The 16,515-nt window shown below is 61.2% G+C and overlaps 1 protein-coding gene across 1 annotated transcript; it reads right to left on the reverse strand.

Annotated features, from left to right (window-relative positions):
* Nucleotides 1-13,782: 13,782 nt before the first annotated feature.
* Gadd45b (growth arrest and DNA damage inducible beta) lies at nt 13,783-15,853 on the reverse strand. The gene is made up of 4 exons (XM_006978153.4): nt 15,548-15,853; nt 15,355-15,456; nt 14,681-14,903; nt 13,783-14,431 (listed from the first exon to the last, which is right to left on the reverse strand). The coding sequence occupies exons 1-4, from the start codon at nt 15,589-15,591 to the stop codon at nt 14,318-14,320; spliced, it is 483 nt and encodes a 160-aa protein (XP_006978215.1). The 5' UTR covers nt 15,592-15,853; the 3' UTR covers nt 13,783-14,317.
* Between the last annotated feature and the right edge of the window lie 662 nt (nt 15,854-16,515).

The following is a 16,515-nucleotide window of genomic DNA, read 5'->3' on the forward strand; positions in this document are numbered from 1 at the left end:
TGGCGGCCTCCACAATGGGACTGGAGTAAGGAAAAGCTTTCCCGGATACCGAGACCCAGCTGTCACCCAGCTGTCACGGGCAGGACTTGTGGTGGGTGGCACTTCCTGAGCCGACTTTCCTGTTCTCCCGTTCCTAGTCACATACATCTCCTCTCTGGGAGAGAAGGGGCCGCTCCTGAGACTCACAGGGAACCTTAAGAAAATTGCACACTCGGGCGCATGCGGCCCACGAAGCCCGGGCTGGGGCTTCTGTGAAGAAGAAACAATTGTATGGTAAGAGGAGGCTACTCTTGTCCCCCAGCCACACAGCCAAGTCCTTAGCCATGCCCTGGCAGGCTGTCAGGGCATCTGGTCCCCAAATGCTACCCACGTAGTCCCAATAAGCTTATTTGGTCCCCACACAAATAAATAAATTTTAAAAAGTAATAAGCCAGGAGGTGGTGGCGCACACCTTTAATCCCAGCACTCGGGAGGCAGAGGCAGGGGGATTTCTGAGTTCGAGGCCAGCCTGGTCTACAGAGCGAGATCCAGGACGGCCAGGGCTGCACAGAGAAACTCTGTCTCAACAAAATAAAAATGTAATCAAAACAAAAGCCAAAACTTTTTGAGACAAGTTCTCACCCTGCTTCGCTGACTGACCCCAAGCTCACCAAGCAGACCAATTTGGCCTGGAGCTGACAGAGGTCTGCCTGCCTCTCTCCCCCACATGCTGGGATTAAAGTCAGGGGCCGCTAATAAACACTTTTCTCCCCCACAAATAAATAAATAAATAAATAAATAAATAAATAAATAAATAATGTAGTAAAAGGCTTCCCAGGAACAGTCAGCACCGAGTCCCTGACTCTGACAAGACCTTCTCCACACAGCAGGTGCTTGCGATGACCCATTTCATTGTCCCATCGAGGGACTGTCTGGATCAGGCCGGCCTGTGCGCGTGCCCGTCGGGGGTCCTCCAGATTTCACTGACGTGGGGAGACCCAGCTGCCCAGGCCGCGCCTTTCCCCACGCAGGATGGCCCTGAACTCCATAAGAAAGGGGAAACTGAGGCCCCGCCTTGTTCTCTGATCCGAAGGCCGCTTCAACTTCCTGTTGCCCTGAGAACCCTGCAGGGATAGGCTGGAACCCGGATCCCCTGGGGTGTTGCCTCTTCTCCGGGCGTTTATCACAGCAGCAGAAAGAGCTTTAACACACCGGCCAAAGCTGCTGAGGGGACACAGGGGTGAGGGGGGCGTTCCCAGCGGAGGGCAGGGTCACGGGGGGGGGGGGTCCCCAGCAGGTCCGCTCTCTGCAGGACGCGTGGGGGGCTCCGACCTTGGAACCGGCCGGGTTTACGGTGGAAAGAGTGACGGAATGCCGCGCTGGCTGGCGGCCTGAGAATGCACCCGCTCACTTTCGCCGGAATTTATCATCCCGGGAAGAACTCCAGCGCCTGTTCACGTCGGACTGCAGCGGGCAGCCTGCGTGCAGGGGCCGGGCCGCCGACAGGCGCGCAGGGTCCCTGGGTCCCGACCCCGCGGGCGGCAGCCACCCTGACCCTTCTTCACACCCAAGGATCGTCCCAACCCTCGGGCTACAGCCTTAAGGGCGTGTTTCAGGACCTCAAGGACAGAGCCCGAGGCCTTGTGCATGCCGTGTAGGGGGCCCACCCCGACCACGCCCCACCCTGACCACGCCCCCAGCCCTCACTGGGGATTCTGGGCGGGGTTCCACCCCGACCACGCCCCCAGCCCCTCACTGGGGGATTCTAGGCGGGGCTCCAACCTGACCACGCCCCCAGCCCCTCACTGGGGATTTGGGGCGGGGCTCCACTCTTGGCAGGTGACCTCTGTGGTCAGAGATGCTGGATTATTCCCTGGAGCCTGAGTGAGTGCTTGGAATCAAAACTGTCCTCCCGCCAGGCAGTGGTGGCGCACGCCTTTAACCCCAGCACTCGGGAGGCAGAAAGCTACACAGAGAAACCCTGTCTCGGGGAAAACAAACAAACAAACAAACAAACAAACCAAAGAACAAAACTGCTTCTTTTGATCTTCAGCTCAAAAAAAAAAAAAAAAAAACCAAAAAAAACTGTCCTCTCTTGCAGTGACAAGTGTGGTTCACGGCCGAGCCACCTTTTTGCCCATGTCATCCTTTTTTCCCATAAATGTCACAAAATCCTGAGCTTTTCAGCGCTTCTTCATCATGCACTCAGCCGGCGCCCCCTTGTCCCACACTTACCCCCCAGTACTGATTCCTTCCCTCTCTGAACCTCCCCCCATCATATTTTCACATCTATATTTCATATACAAGATCAGGTAACTTTTTTCTTTATTAAGAAATTTTTTATTCATTTTACGCACCAACCACAGATCCCTGTCTCTTCCCTCCTCAACTCACTCCCCATCCCCCCCAAAAGGTAAGGCCTCCCATGGGGAGTCAGCAAAGCCTGGTACATTCAGGTGAGGCAGGTCCCAGCCCCTCCCCCTGCATCAAGATCCAGGGGATACAAATCGGAAAGGAGGAAGCCAACCTTTTACCATTTGCAGATGGATGATAGTCTACATAAGTGACCCCAAAAACTCTACGAGGGAGCTCCTACAGCTGATCAACACCTTCAGTAGTGTGGCAGGATACAAGAAGATGAGGTCATGGTTTCCGGACTCTGGCTTAGTGTGTTTAATGCGGCGACCCCTATCTTCCACCTTCCCAGGCTGGCCCACGGCCATCACAATGTCCCAGAGGTGAACGCACGAGGGGGAGGACTCTGAGGTCGTCCTTGGCTTCAGAGTGAGCTTGAGGCCAGCCCGGGTGAGGCAGAACCAGCTCTGACTTCCGCATCTGGCCAGCAGTTTCCTCTGCACGTCCGGCCGTTTTCTCTGAAGATGCGCTGTCTTGGGCCCTGCCGGGGCTGCGCAAGGTGCCCGCTTCCTTTCCCCGAAGCCAGGGCCCCGGGCGGGGATCCCAGCTGGGCCTTAGCACCCTGCCTCCTGACCCTGCTTCCGGGAGCCAGGCTCGGAACAGCTGAGGGGCAGCTTCAGGAGTCGGGGGACATCCAGGACCTGGGGCTGCTCGGGAGCCAAGGGCCGAGGAGTCTCCTGGGATTACAGGCAGGAGCTGCTGCTGCACCCAGCTTTATGTGGGGGCTGGGGCTCCAAACTCACATAGCCATTGCTTTACCGACTCAGCCATATCGCTGCCCTCCCCAGATTCTATTATTTTAACGAGGTGGAACATCTGTCATCTAAGCACTCTGGAGGTAGAGGCAGGAGGCTAGCCACAAGTTCCAGAGTATACACACTCCGCTCTGCTTCCCCCGGGGCTACATAATTAAGACTCTGCCTCAAAACAAAGCAAAACAACAAGATTCTGTTATTCTGAGTGTGAACACTGAGGACAGGTCTGCCATCCACGGCAGAGTGAGCCGTCGGCCACTCAGGCCTCTGCCAAGTGAGACCGCATGGCTACAGAATGACCAGGACAGCCCTGACATGGCGTAGGTCACCACCAAGGGCCAGCCAGGAGCATGTGCTGGTGTGTGTCACCAGTCATGAGACCCTGGGAGCACATTCCAGGGCCTCAGTTTCCTGCTCTGTGATCTCTCACCCTTCAAACTCACAGATTAGTGAGGCTGGGGACCCCAGATGCTGCCCTCAGCTGGGCTAGGGTACTGGAGCACTGACCACTGGAGTGTTAAGTGCTAGAGTACTAAGTACTAGGAGGTACTGGATTTAGCTGAACTTCCATGCGTTCTTCCGGAGACCTGGCTCAGTCCTCTGCATGAATCCCACTCCAAGGAATCAAATATGGTCATTGACAAAATCAGGTCATATCCCGAAAGGAGACCCCCAGTGGTGAAGAAACTGTCTCAAGGTGCAGCGTCAGAGGTAGTATCGCCGGGCGGAGGAGTCGCACGCCTTTAATTCCAGCACTCGAGAGGCAGAGGCAGGCGGATATCTGTGAGTTCAAGGCCAGCCTGGGCTACAGAGTGAGTTCTAGGAAAGGCGCAAAGCTACACAGAGAAACCCTGTCTCGAAAAACCAAAAACAAACAAACAAACAAACAAAAAACAAAGAAGAAGAAGAAAGAAGAACCATGGAAATAAAACCATGTTCTCCCTGCCCCATCCACAAGCACTTTCTATGCCTCAGTTTACCCTGACCATGCAGCCCACCTATGAGGACAAGGTATCCCCCCACCAAAGAGATGCTGGGCATTCGTGACATCCCCAGAATGAGGTGAAAGGTTAGAGCCAGGGGGAGCCCCACCCTGTCCTGGAGGTGGATTTTAGGTGTGGGGCGTCACGGATTCCTGGAGGCTGGAAGGGTTTGCTCACTGGAATCCTGGGCACACCCTTCCCCCATCAGAGGACACGGGGATGTCCCTCCCTGAGGCTGTGCCCGCCTCTGTGTGATGTGTGAGACCAGCCTAGGGTCAGCCAGCTGGGAGGAGGAGGAAGAGGAGGAGGAGGAGGAGAGGCCGGCCAGCCCGGCTGGGTGGTGGAGTTCCCAATGCAGCTAAAAATAGCCATGGAAAGTACTACGTGTCTCCAAATAGAAAGCAGCGTGTTTGGCCCAGCAGAAGGCCAGGGCCGGCAGGAGAGAGCGCAGGATTGAGAGAGGTGCCCAGGGGACCCTTCCCAGCCCCCCTCCCCAGGGCCGCTGTCCCCAAGCCTGCACAGAGTGTGGGGACCCCAGAAAAGGAAGCAAACTTGCTCCCTCCTGCCCAGGTCCTGGCTGGCCTCAAGACTGCTGACCTGGGAACTGGGAGGGCCCAAGCCACCCAGGCTAAAAATAGCTCTCACCTCCTCCCAGGCTATATTTAGAGTCTTGTCTGCCTCGGAGTCAGCGGGAGCCAGTGGGCACACCCCACCCGACCAGGCAGGCCGGCCAGGCATTCTGGCTCCCGTGTGGGCACCGCCTCAGGCCGCAGCAAAGGCCAGCAATGGAGAGCAGTCAGCGCCGGGTTACAGGGCTGGCCACGGCTGTGCTGTGTGGAGCCAGGTCCCCCCAAGACCCTCTCTGAGCCAGCTTGTGCAGAATGGAGCTGGGCGATGAAGGGGAGGGGGCCGCCCTGCAGAGGGTGTTGGCGTGGTCGTTTGGAGACAGGGTCTCCGGGAGCCCAGGCTCAGCTCACACTCATTCTGTAGCTGACCCCTGACACCCCGGACTCTCCCGAGGGCTGGGACGGCAAGCGTGTGTGCTTCACCCTGGCGAGGGGTGCCAGGGCGGGAGCCAGCACACTGAACTTCAACCTCAGGCCTGGTTGGTTTGTTTGTTTTCTTTTGGAGACAGGGTCCCTTACATAGCTCCAGGTGGCTTCAAGCTCACAGCAATTCTCCTGCCTCAGCCTCCTGAGCTGTTGGCATGAGAGGCTTGCATCACTATGTTACTATGTCAGCAGGTTTGTGCTTGCTGGGGATGCAACCCAGGTTTTTTTTTTCTTTTTCAGCCAGGAAGGCACTGTACCCACGGAGCCCGACCCAGCCCTACCGGCTTTGGGATCAAGATATTTCCGGCCCGAAATAAGCCTGGATCAGGTGCCCAAGACCTCAGCTTGCGACCCTGTGGCCACAGACATGAGTTGGCAAGGCAGGCAGGACACAGCCTCAGTTTCCCCATACATGAAACGAGGCTCACATAGCTCCAGGCCACAGCCGTCTTAGGCGCTCGAATGCACACATGCACCCCGGAAGACACAAAGGCAAAGCCGCGGACGGTTTCTATTTCTCCGTCCATGTGCCCGGCCCGCGCAGAATCAAAAGTAGGGCTGATGTCATCCGAGCCCGGGTCCAGCGTGGCCCACGCAAGCCGGCGCCACCGTCACGGGCGTTCTCGGCCAGGGAATCCCGGCCCGGGTGGAAACCCGTGACGCCCGCCCGCGCAGGTCTGCGGGCTCCAGGCGCGGAGGGCGTGGCCAGGGGCGTGGCCGGGGCCGGGGGCGTGGCCTCGCCCTCTAACTGCTGCAAAGCCAGCGTCCTGGTGCCCTGGTGCCCGCGTGCCCCGGGGGAGTGCAAGCACCCGTGAGTTTGTGACATCCCCGAAACTCACGCGGGCAGTGATCCCGCGCGGGATGCATTGTGGGGTCTGTGCAGCCGCAGGCTTGCGGTGAGTGAGGGACAAGTGGACACTCAGCCACCCCCCAGGCAGTACCACTACACAAGCTGAGCCCGGTGCCCGCCTGTCGCACCAGCGCATGGGTGATAGAGGCAGGAGGGTTGGAAGTTCAAGGTCATCCTAGACTGTACAGTGAGTCTGAGGCCAGCCTGGGCTACGTGAGACCCTTCCAAGCCCTAGCCTAATTCAAGATCTGAGGGGGCAGGAATGGAGAGGAGGTCCCCCAAAGTATCCCCTCCCCTGACTGGACACGCGCACACACCCTGCAGGTGCCCCGAGCCTGTGGGCGTGGGGCCGCCACGATGACTGGCGGCCGTTCACTGTCTCCTCACTCACTCGTCTGGGATCTAATTACCGTCAGGGTGAGACGGCCTGGCTGGAAAGATGAGCACATCCCAGGGTGTCTGCAGCCTGTCTGGGTCTCCCCGGCCCTTCACAGTCAGTTCCCCTGGCAGGAAAGGAGAGCCCGGGCGGGGTCCGGGCTGACCTTGCTGTGGTCACTTGGAGGGGGGACCCTTTCGTTTCTATGTGGGTCCTGGGAGGTGGGGATGGCTGAGTGACCTGGGCTCCTTCTATCCATGGTGTGCAGGTCCCCAGCAGACAGATGGAAGGAGCAGCCAGTTACCAGGAGAAGGAGAAAGCCAGAAGTAGCTCCTGAAAGTTAACCCTCTGCCATCCACACCCATGCAGTGGCACCTCTGCATTCCTCGCAAAATAAGTGAAATTTAAAACACTTTTAAAGTAAAAGGAGAAGGAAAGAAAAGATGATTCTGGGTGTGAGGAGGGAGGCCCCAGCCCCATCCTCTCTTCCCCACTCCGGATCTCAGCCTCCCCCAGGGCCTCACCACTGTCCTCCCAGCAGGGCCCCTACCAGATGCCCCTCCCTGCCCGCAGGACAGGGAGATCCTTCCCTCTTGGGGCCTCAGTTTCCCCACTGTGAAATGAGAAGAGGCTTCTGATGGTGCCTGGATGTCAGTTTCCCAAGACATGGACCCCATCCGACTTTGACAACCAGACCTCCTCACGCCGATGCTGGCTGTTCTCTTCTGGAATGTTCTGCAAGCAAAGGAAATCTCGAATCATGAAAATACTTAAATACTCGCAGGGAGTGTGAGACTAATCACACCCTAAATGTCCCTCCAGACCCAGGCCGGGGGCCCAGTGGCCTTGGAGAAAAGACCAGGGGAGGCGGAACTCAGGACAGTGAGAGATGGAGCAGAGGAGGAGACCCTTGGGTGCACGTGGCTCTGGTTTCTGCCAGCAGGGAGTTGAAGTGTAGGTAGGTGCTTACGTGCTCAGACTGTTCGTTCCAAGGCTTTTTTTTTTTTTTTGATGTACAAGTGCCGGTGCATAATTACGGCACATTACAAACTGAAATGTCTGTGTATTCTTGTACCGGTTCATTAAACAAATATTTACCGAGTGCTAATAAGCCACCCAGAACTGGGAGATCTGCTGGTTTCTCCCAGATCCCCAGCTGTCTTTGCCTGGGAAGTGTGCGGCACCCCGGGACCTGCAGGTGTGTTAGCGGACAGCTGAGGGTGGCGTGCACACTTGAGCACTGGCGTTAGGATGCAGGACGCGGCATCCCCACCCTCGCGGACTCCTTGAGAGTACACACTCGGTCCGGCCTCTGTTTCTTGTGCAGACCTGCTCAGGCACGGTGCCTTCTGGATGCCCGCCTGCCAGGCCCGCCCATCTCCGAGAGTGCCCCAGGCCAGGTGGGGCTGGGCAGGCCCCGGAAACCTCTCCCAGCTGCTGTGCCCAGTTTCAGGGAAGCCAAGGACTGGCACCCTGCCCACGGAGACTGTTTGCCCTTGCACCTGCCTCTGGGGCTTCCTGGAAGAAGCCTGGAGGCCCAACCCCCACCCCACACCCCAGCATGTCTGAATCCACCTTCCAGGCCCATGGGAGGTGGCACCCCATCTCCAGCCACATCTCCAAGAGTATGGTGCACCCCTCAAAGTTAGAACCAGACTCAAACGAGGCAGCTCTCCCCCGACGACAGAACCCGGAAGTGTAGAGACTACTGGTTGTTTTTATTTTCCTGAGCTCAAGGGCAGTCGGCCTGTGCAAAGCACATGTATATTTCCTGAGCTACACTCCACCCAGAGTGGACATTTAAACTTAGGGACATCTCCACCTCAGGCCTGGTCATTGCATGTGATGCACATCCTGGGAGTTTTACACACGAGTGCTGGCCCAGGCAGGGACATTTGGTGACAGGAGAGGCTCAGCAGATCGCTGTCTGGTTCTGCTGTGCCTAGCAACAGAGCTTCTACATGTGGTCTCCTCTCCGCTGGTGTGCGGATGTGTGGATGCCTGCACACGGGGGGTGCTGTGTGTAGCCTGCCAGTGCGTGGACACAGTAGGAGCTGAGTGTGGCATATGGGTGGCTGCAAACAGCAGGCTTCACGTGCCGTGAAGCAGCTACACACCGCGGCCTCTGCATGCACCCGGGAGTCACAACAGGCACGCGTGTGTACACACAGAGAACGGGGCTGCACATACAAGGCCCTGAATGTGCTCAGGGACTGCACCCAGTGGAGTCTACAGTGCTCGGGGGACTATACACAGGATCTCCAGGAATCCGGGAGCTGAACACAGTAGACTGCACACAAACTCGGGGAGGAGCGGCAGACAGTACAAGGGTTAAACACAGCACGTGCGGTAAGCATTCGGGGGCTGAACGCTTAGGTCCTGCATTTGTTCAGGGGTTGCACAGAGTAGTTTTTTGCACTCTGCGTGCACTCAGGAGCTGCACACGGTAGATTATGCGTGAACACTGGGATTGCACACAGTAGGCTTTGCACTTTGCATGACTTGGGGGCCGCACACAGTAGGTCCTGCGCTTTGCCTGAGCTCAGGGGCCGCACACAGTAGGTCCTGCGCTTTGCCTGAGCTCAGGGGCCGCACACAGTAGGTCCTGCGCTTTGCCTGAGCTCAGGGTCTGCACACAGTAGGCTCTCCGGGACGGCCCCGGGGCAGGCCAAGCCGCTGGGGCTGGGGCACGCGGCCCAGGGCTTTTCCTGCGCTGGCTCCCTGCCCGGCCCTGAGCGCCAGGCGTCCCAGGGAAGGCGCCGCTCACAAAGGGAGGGTCTGTGCCTACGCCCCGCCCTCCCGCCGCCGGGGCGGACCCCCCACCCCTGCGGGCCGCAGACACCCGGCCTGGCGGGCACCACAGTGAGGCTGGCACCGGCGCTCTCCGGAGGGGGTCGGCGGCGTGCGCCCAAGGCGCACTCGGGACGGGCGCTGGAGAGGGTCGTGGTGACCCCAGGTTGGGGATCCTGAGGGGGCCAAGCGCCTGCACAGTCGCCCACTAGCACTGTCTGTGACTCCGGCAGCCGCCTCTGTCTCCAATTATCCAATTTAAGGACCAAGGAACCCGGGACTCCTGCCTACTGGGGAGGGCGGGAGGGGCGTCTGGGGTCTGGGTTAGAGCCCCGCTCCACCCCCAGAGTGTCTGGCGAGAGGGTGGGGTGGCTGCAAGCCGTAATGAGGGTTCTGGAAGCAACTCGCTGTTTGCTGAGTTCTCTGCAGCCCATGGAGGTCACCTTACCACGTGGGAGGGCCTTTGCACTTTCCCTTTTATGGGTGGGGAAACTGAGTCACAGTTGGCTGGGCTCTCCTGGCTCTAGTAACCCGTCAGTGTGAGGCAAGAGTCAGCCTCGGCCTTCATCTTTTCCTGCGGGGAGTGCTGAGCTCGGCCCTTCCGCGCCGCCCTGGAGCCAGCAGAGAAGCATTTATGGCGCTCCTACTGTGTACACGAAGGCATAAACGTCACTCCCACGCACTCGTACGCCCGGTGATCTCAAGTTTGGCCTCCCATGTGCGTGCGCGCGTGCGTGCGTGCGTGCTCGAGCCGGGAGCGCGCACTCCCCGAGAGCACGGAGGGTCTCGGTTTCTGCCCCCGGAAGCTGCTGACCCCACCCACTCCCAGGGTCCTGGGAACAACAGTCAGAGAGGGGGTGGGGTGGGAACAGCCTAGGGAAAAAATAGGGACCGCAGAGAGAGGAAACCCCCCGTGGGTTCTGCAGATGTGCAGCGGGGACGAGGGCGGGGAGCCAAGTCTCGGTCCCTGGTGGAGGGCTGGCCTTCAAGTTGCGTGCCGTGGGTTTGGGGGAGAGGTTGTGTTGGGTCTTTGGAAGGGATCGTGGGTTGCCAGAGCCTCTGGGGCGTCCGTCTGGTAAGGCTTCGGGCTAGGGGGGTGTCACTCAGTTGGGGGGACGCTAATTGGTCCGAATCGATCTCTCTGAGCTCTGCTGCTTCCTGCTCCAGGGCTGGGCAACCCCCTAGGGACAGGATGAGCAATGAGCCCCTCCCCTGCCCCTCCGCCAGTCGTGGGGTGCTGGGAGAGAACTGACCCCCTTCGTGGACCGGGTGGGGCCCAGGATGAGGTTTCCAGAGCTGAGAGGCGGGAAGAAAGGTCAGAACTGTCTGGGACGCAGTGACACACAGGTCTGGGATCCCAGGACCTGCAGGGACTCCCAGGCCTGTCTGGACTTCAGAGTGAGACACAGTCATTAACTCACAGACAACATGGGAGACAGGACTCCGAGGGTAAAGGGGCTTGCGGCTAAGCCCGAGGACCTGAGTTCAGTCCCAGGACCCACAGGGAACCAACTCCCCCAAGTTGTCCGCTGACCTCCACATGGAAAAAATAAATAAAATTTAAAAACTCTTTTTTTTTTGTTGTTGTTGTTTTTTGTTTTTCGAGACAGGGTTTCTCTGTGTAGCTTTGCATTTTTCCTGGAACTCACTCTGTAGCCCAGGCTGGCCTCGAACTCACAGAGATCCACCTGCCTCTGCCTCCAAGTGCTGGGATTAAAGGCGTGAGCCACCACTGCCCGGCTAAAAAATTTTCTTAATGAAAAATAAAAGCTAGCTCTGCTGGCCTGTGCCATGCCGGCATTAGGGATGTCTGTGAGTTCGAGGCCAGCCTGGGCTGCACAGAGAAACCCTGTCTCAAATACAAACCGAGGGGCTGGAGCGACCGCTCTTGCTGAGGACCGGGGTCAGTTCCCAGCATCCACGTGGTCGGCCCACAACCAGGGTCCACGAACACGAGTGACACGCACGCGAACCAGATTCCAGACGGGGTTGATTGGCACTGAGACTCCCACCCAGGAGCCCTCGGCTGAGGCCCGCCCCCTTTCTAGCCCCGCCCCCGCCCCCTCCCAGCACCGTGTGAGCCCCGCGGCTTCAGGTGGCCTCGGTGTTGGCTGCGCGTTCCCAGAAGAGCGGAAAGGGCCTGGCGCACAGTCAGAGCTACACAGAATGAATGCAGGTGACACGGAGAACCAAGTCACATCAAAGCAGATTTGACGCAGAGGTGACTTTCTGTGTCCCAGCCTCGGGACAGACTGTTTTGTCCCTCGGGGATTCATGTTAGCCTGCAGCGTGTTGTGTCCTCGCCAAGTCTTGTGACACCACGCCGCTTAGGGAACCCTGTCCTGTGGAGGTGGCCAGTCACGAGACCTGGGCCGGTGGCTCCACCTTCTCGGATTGTTTCTCTTTGAAATAGGGACACTAATCATGGTGTCCACCTCCTGGGGATGTCCAGAGCAGAATTAAAATAGAACTGCTGAGCAGGGCTGAGGGCGTGGTCAGGGTGGAGCCCCCCTAGAATCCCCCAGTGAGGGGCTGGGGGCGTGGTCAGGGTGGAGCCCCGCCTAGAATCCCCCAGTGAGGGGCTGGGGGCGTGGTCAGGGTGGAGCCCCGCCTAGAATCCCCAGTGGGGGGCTGGGGGCGTGGTCAGGGGTGAAGACCCCCCAGCAGATCATTTTCAGGCTCTAAATTCCCCTCCCTCCCACCCCAGCATCACCCCCACCTCTGACCTTTCACCCTGGGAAAACAGATTAAATACTAAAGCAGCTTCTCGAATGGTTTCCCCCAGAGTCTCCGCGTTTGATCCGCCCTGCGCCCGCCCCAGCCTGGTCCTTGAGGGCAGCCGCACAGGCTCACGCCGCCCTCATCTCCTGTCCCTGGAGAGCGGGGTTCGGGGAGACCTAAACCCTCCCACACATGCCCCCCGTGTGCTGCTGAGGCGGGCGGGTGTCCGTCCGTCCGGAAGGTTGTGTTCCAGGGCTGCCCCCCAGCGTGGACGCACACCGGTCACGCCAGGTGCAGGGGTCCGTGTTCCTCCAACCGAGTACCGGGGGCCGCGCGTGCAAGCGTGCGTGTGCGCGTGCGCGCGCGCCACGCCCATCTGCCTGCAGCCCGCGTTGCCAAGTTTTTCCTGCTTAACGTCCAAGGAACACACCCACGTGTCCTGGCGCACGACGGCGTCCCCGAGGGGAGCAGCCGTCCCGGACAGGACCCAAGCTGGTGACCCGGACGGTCGCCCCTCCTCCGCCCACGATGCCAGACTCCGGGCCGTGGCCTCCAGCCTGAGCCTCGGCCTCCCTTTCTGGGGGGAAGGAGGCTGGCGCAGCTCTGCGCGGGGAAGGAAGCGGCTGAGCGCCGTGGACCCAGGGAGCCAGGGAGCCAGGGGTTCGAAGCGACTCCGCGCCGGGAGGACTTCCGGACCTGGCCGTGGGGGACGTGTGTAAGGGGGGGAAACTGAGGCAAGGTCCTGGCGTGGGAGCACAGTTCTCCCCCCCCCCCAGACCACTCCTGTTGGTCGCGGTGCCGGCAGTCGGGTGGGCACCTGGGCTGGGGACCCAGAGGCCACCAGGGCAGGGCCAGCGCAGCCCTGCAGGTCACGCAGAGACTGTGCCCCCCAATACTCCACACCGAGACCGCCGGGGAGGCCTCGCCTGTGACCCCCCGGGCTCCGTGTCCCGCAGGCACCATCCGCCATCCCCGACCCACCCACCCAGCGCCGTGCGTTCGCGTCCCCACCCTAATGCCTCCGGTTTCCCCCCCCCCCCCCCGTGGTGACCTCCGTCCCGGGGTCGCACTCAGGGACCGCTGAGCCCGAAGTCTGACTCCTCACCCCCCACCTCCCTCCGCCCCCCCCAAACCCGACGCCCCTGGGCCTCTGGGCAGTGCACCTCGGCGGGCGGCTTCCCCTCCCCCACCCCGGGGACTCCCCTCCGGGTGCTCTCCCTCCTGCACGTGACTCCCCCGGCGCCCCTGGGGATTTCCTCCGCCCACCAGGGGCTCGGTGGAAAGGTCGCGGGTAAACTGAGGCCGGGCGGGCAGAGGCCCTGGGAGGGGCCGTGCGGTGCGGTTTCGGTCTGGAGCGAGATGCAGAGGTTTCCCTACGGTTTTGATCTTAGCTCGGGGAAAGGATGGAAAAAAAAAAAAATCATTCTTTTCCTTTTGCGCATCCACCGGGCCCGTCCCGGGAAGGGCGGCTTGGGCGCGTGGGAAAAGGGTGCGCCCGACCCTCCCCCCACCGGGGAACCCTTGCTGTGTGGCCTCAGGTGCCCTGGCAGCCTCTCTGGTCTGGGCCGTCGGGTGGGGAGGGACGGCAGTCACCTCCCCGGTGCGCCCCGACCCGGGGCCCGGCTCCAGCACCGCGGGGAGCCGGGGGCCGGGCCGCCGGGTTTCGTAATAAACCCGCCTGCTAATTGCTGGGGAGCAGGAGTCGGGTGGCGGTGCCAGCAGCAGAGCCAGCGGTGTCTCAGCCGCCGAGCGAGCGCAGGGGACCCGACGAGGCCCGGTGGCCGCGCGCGGCACCGGGTGGGGTGGTGGGGTCCCCGGGGGGCCGGGGGGCGGAGGAGGAAACACCAGGAGAGCGCGGAGGGAGGCTTAACGAATTTATTACAATGTCTCTGCAGTAGAAACCTAGAAAAGTACGCAAGCGAGCTGTCTCGCTCGGCACAGTAACAAAGTCGACTCGCGTCAGCGTCGCGGCGCCCCGGGCTCGCCCCGGCTCCCGCGCGACCGTCGCCGCCTCCGCCGTGCACAGTTCACCACCGTCCCCGATGTCGGGGACGCCGCGACCCTCCGCGCTCCCGGCCGCGGCTGCGTGCGGAGGCTGCGTGCAGGACCCCCGGGCCCGGGCTCCAAGGTCCCCGTCTCCTCCGGCCCGGGGTCCCCTCCTTCGTGTCTCGGCGACCACCTGCGGCGCTGCTCCGGGTCCCACGGCCCCGAGGGCGGGCGCTCACTCCCCTCTCATCTCAGTCTCGGTGGCTCCGCCCCTCCCGGAAGGTCTCGCGGGCAGGGTGGCTCTGGAGGGATTGTTCTTGGGGGTGAGGGGAGGGGGTCAAACACGTATTTTATTTGCTTTTTTTACGGGACAGCAACTCAACAGTTGCTTTAGACGTCTGGAGCGGGCCTCAGCGTTCCTCCAAGGAGATATAGGGGACCCACTGGTTATTGCCCCGGCTCTCCTCACAGTAACTGGCCACCTCCACCAAGCCTTGGCTTTTCCAGGTATCTGTGTGACGGTTCTGTGGAAGGGGACAAAAAGGAAGGGTTTAGTCGCAGCCCTAGGAGTTCGGTAGGGCGCCTCCCTCCAGCGCACAGGGGCCCCTTTGAGGAAAAACAGGCCGGCTCAAAATAGCTGCCCGGGTGACGAGGCGGCCCACGGGACATGCCGAGCGTGGCTGGGCAGTGAGCTGGTGTCGGACCAGCCCGCCCAGCGCTGTTGACAAACACGGGGCCGCGGTGCCCAGGGCGGGGCGCGAGCTGGGGCTCACCGTGACCAGGAGGCAGTGCAGGTCTCGCGCCTCGGTGGTGCCCAGCGTCTCCGCCGGCTCCCCCAGGAGCTGCGCCAGCCGCTGCATGCCGGACACGCGGACGATGTCGATGTCGTTGTCGCAGCAGAAGGACTGGATCAGGGTGAAGTGGATCTGCAGGGCGATGTCGTCCTCCTCCTCCTCGTCTATGGCCAGGAGGCACAGCACCACGCTGTCGGGGTCCCTGCGGGACAGAGGGCTGGGCTGTCAGGGCGGAGAGCGCGGGCGGGAAAGGGGCGCAAGCAGACGAGACCCACGGAGCACCGGGAGTGTGCGAGGACACGCCCCCCCCGTAACCCCGTCCCCCGGCGCTGCACGGTCGCCGCGGTGGCCACCATGCAAATGCTGACGGCGGTGGGGGAGGGGGCGCGCGGCTCCAAGTGCCTGGGGTGGCCTTGTCAAAACAAAGCGTAATGAAACCCCTGGCATTTGCAACGTCAGGGTTCTGCAGCGCGTCTCCCCCCCCCGCGCCCCCCAAAAGAGAAACCCTCATTGAAATGTCGCCCTCCGCTCCCCAGGACCGAGAGCGCACCGGGAAAGTCCCCCGAAGACCCGCGCCCGGCAGGGTGCAGGGAGCGCGCGTGCATCCGAGGGGCGCCCCCACCCACGCCCGGGAGAAGGGGGTGCTGACTCACACATTCATCAGCTTGGCCGCCTCGTACACCCCCACGGTGAGGCGATCCTGACGCTGCGCGGCCACCAGCAGCTGCTCCACGGCGGCCGTCACCGCCTGCATCCTAAGAGGCCAAGGGAGAGGCGGCGATGAGCCGGTGACAGCCCGGCCGACCTCGGGCGGCGGGCGGGACCTCGGGCCCCCGCCGTACTCACCTCTGTGCCGCGTTGTCGCTCGCCACCAGCTCTTCCAGCGTCATGATGCAGTCACACGCCACAGCGGACCCCCGCGGCAGCTCCCCGAGGGCAGGGTAGGCGCCCAGATCCGACCCCAAAGGAAAAACACCGTCCCGTGCGATCAGAAGCGTCCAAGGTCTTCCGGAGGCGGCGGGACTTCCCTTCCCAAGAAAAAGGCAAAGGGAAAACAAAAAAGAAGAAGATTGCAAAATCCCCACGAAAATTAATCCAAGAATGCGGAAGGCGGTGCAGGTCCCGGGTCTGCAGCGGAGTGAGCGCGCGGCCGCCGGCAGCCGCTTATATAGCCCACACTTGGGGGGCGTGGCCTCGGGGGGGGCCTGAGCCGCCCTCCCATTGGTGGATACACAAAGAGTTGACTGGCCGGCGCTGCGATTGGCCGGTGATGGAGAGGGCGGAGCTCAAGCGCCCTGGCCCCACGTGGGGCGCCGGGCTGGGAGGAGGGCGAACCCGGGCAGCCGCGAGTGCCAGAAAAGCGAGAAAAAAAAAAAAAAACCACACACACAGACACAAAAAACAGAAGTTTCTCTCCTGATTTCCCGGCAGCCGCGCTACGCAGGCCGCGCGCGGGGTTTCCAGCGCGCGAGGCTGGCCTGGCTTTCGGGGAGGGCTGTCTGGAATCCCCTCCCGGTCCCGGGAGAGTCCCCAGCCTTTCCCAGGCTCTGCGCAGGGCAGGGCTGTGCATGGGCCCAGGGCCCCGTCTGCAGCCCGACCCCTCCCAGGACGGCGACTTTTTGTGGGTGTCAGTGTGGGTGTGTGGGGGTCTTGCCCCTCTTCGGAGACCCCGGACCTTGGGTGAACAGAACTTCTCCTGCGAATGCAATCCCGATCTTGCAGGGTTGGGGAGTGTTCTAAGTCACGTCCAGGGTGCTCAGTAAGCGCTTTGTAATTTCGAGGACGCTGGGATCCTCACCCCAAAGTGACAGCTA

Source organism: Peromyscus maniculatus, chromosome 22, assembly GCF_049852395.1.
Source record: "Peromyscus maniculatus bairdii isolate BWxNUB_F1_BW_parent chromosome 22, HU_Pman_BW_mat_3.1, whole genome shotgun sequence".
In the NCBI taxonomy this organism is placed as follows: Eukaryota; Metazoa; Chordata; class Mammalia; order Rodentia; family Cricetidae; genus Peromyscus; species Peromyscus maniculatus.

Bases quoted from the DNA above. Each gene is read 5' to 3' on its own strand.
- Gadd45b (XM_006978153.4), bottom strand. From the start codon at position 15,591: ATGACGCTGGAAGAGCTGGTGGCGAGCGACAACGCGGCACAGAG. The intron at 14,904-15,354 runs GTGAGTCAGCAC...TCTGTCCCGCAG, and splicing joins GCGGCCAAGCTGATGAATGT to GGACCCCGACAGCGTGGTGC. The intron at 14,432-14,680 runs GTGAGCCCCAGC...CCCCTTCCACAG, and splicing joins TGCACTGCCTCCTGGTCACG to AACCGTCACACAGATACCTG.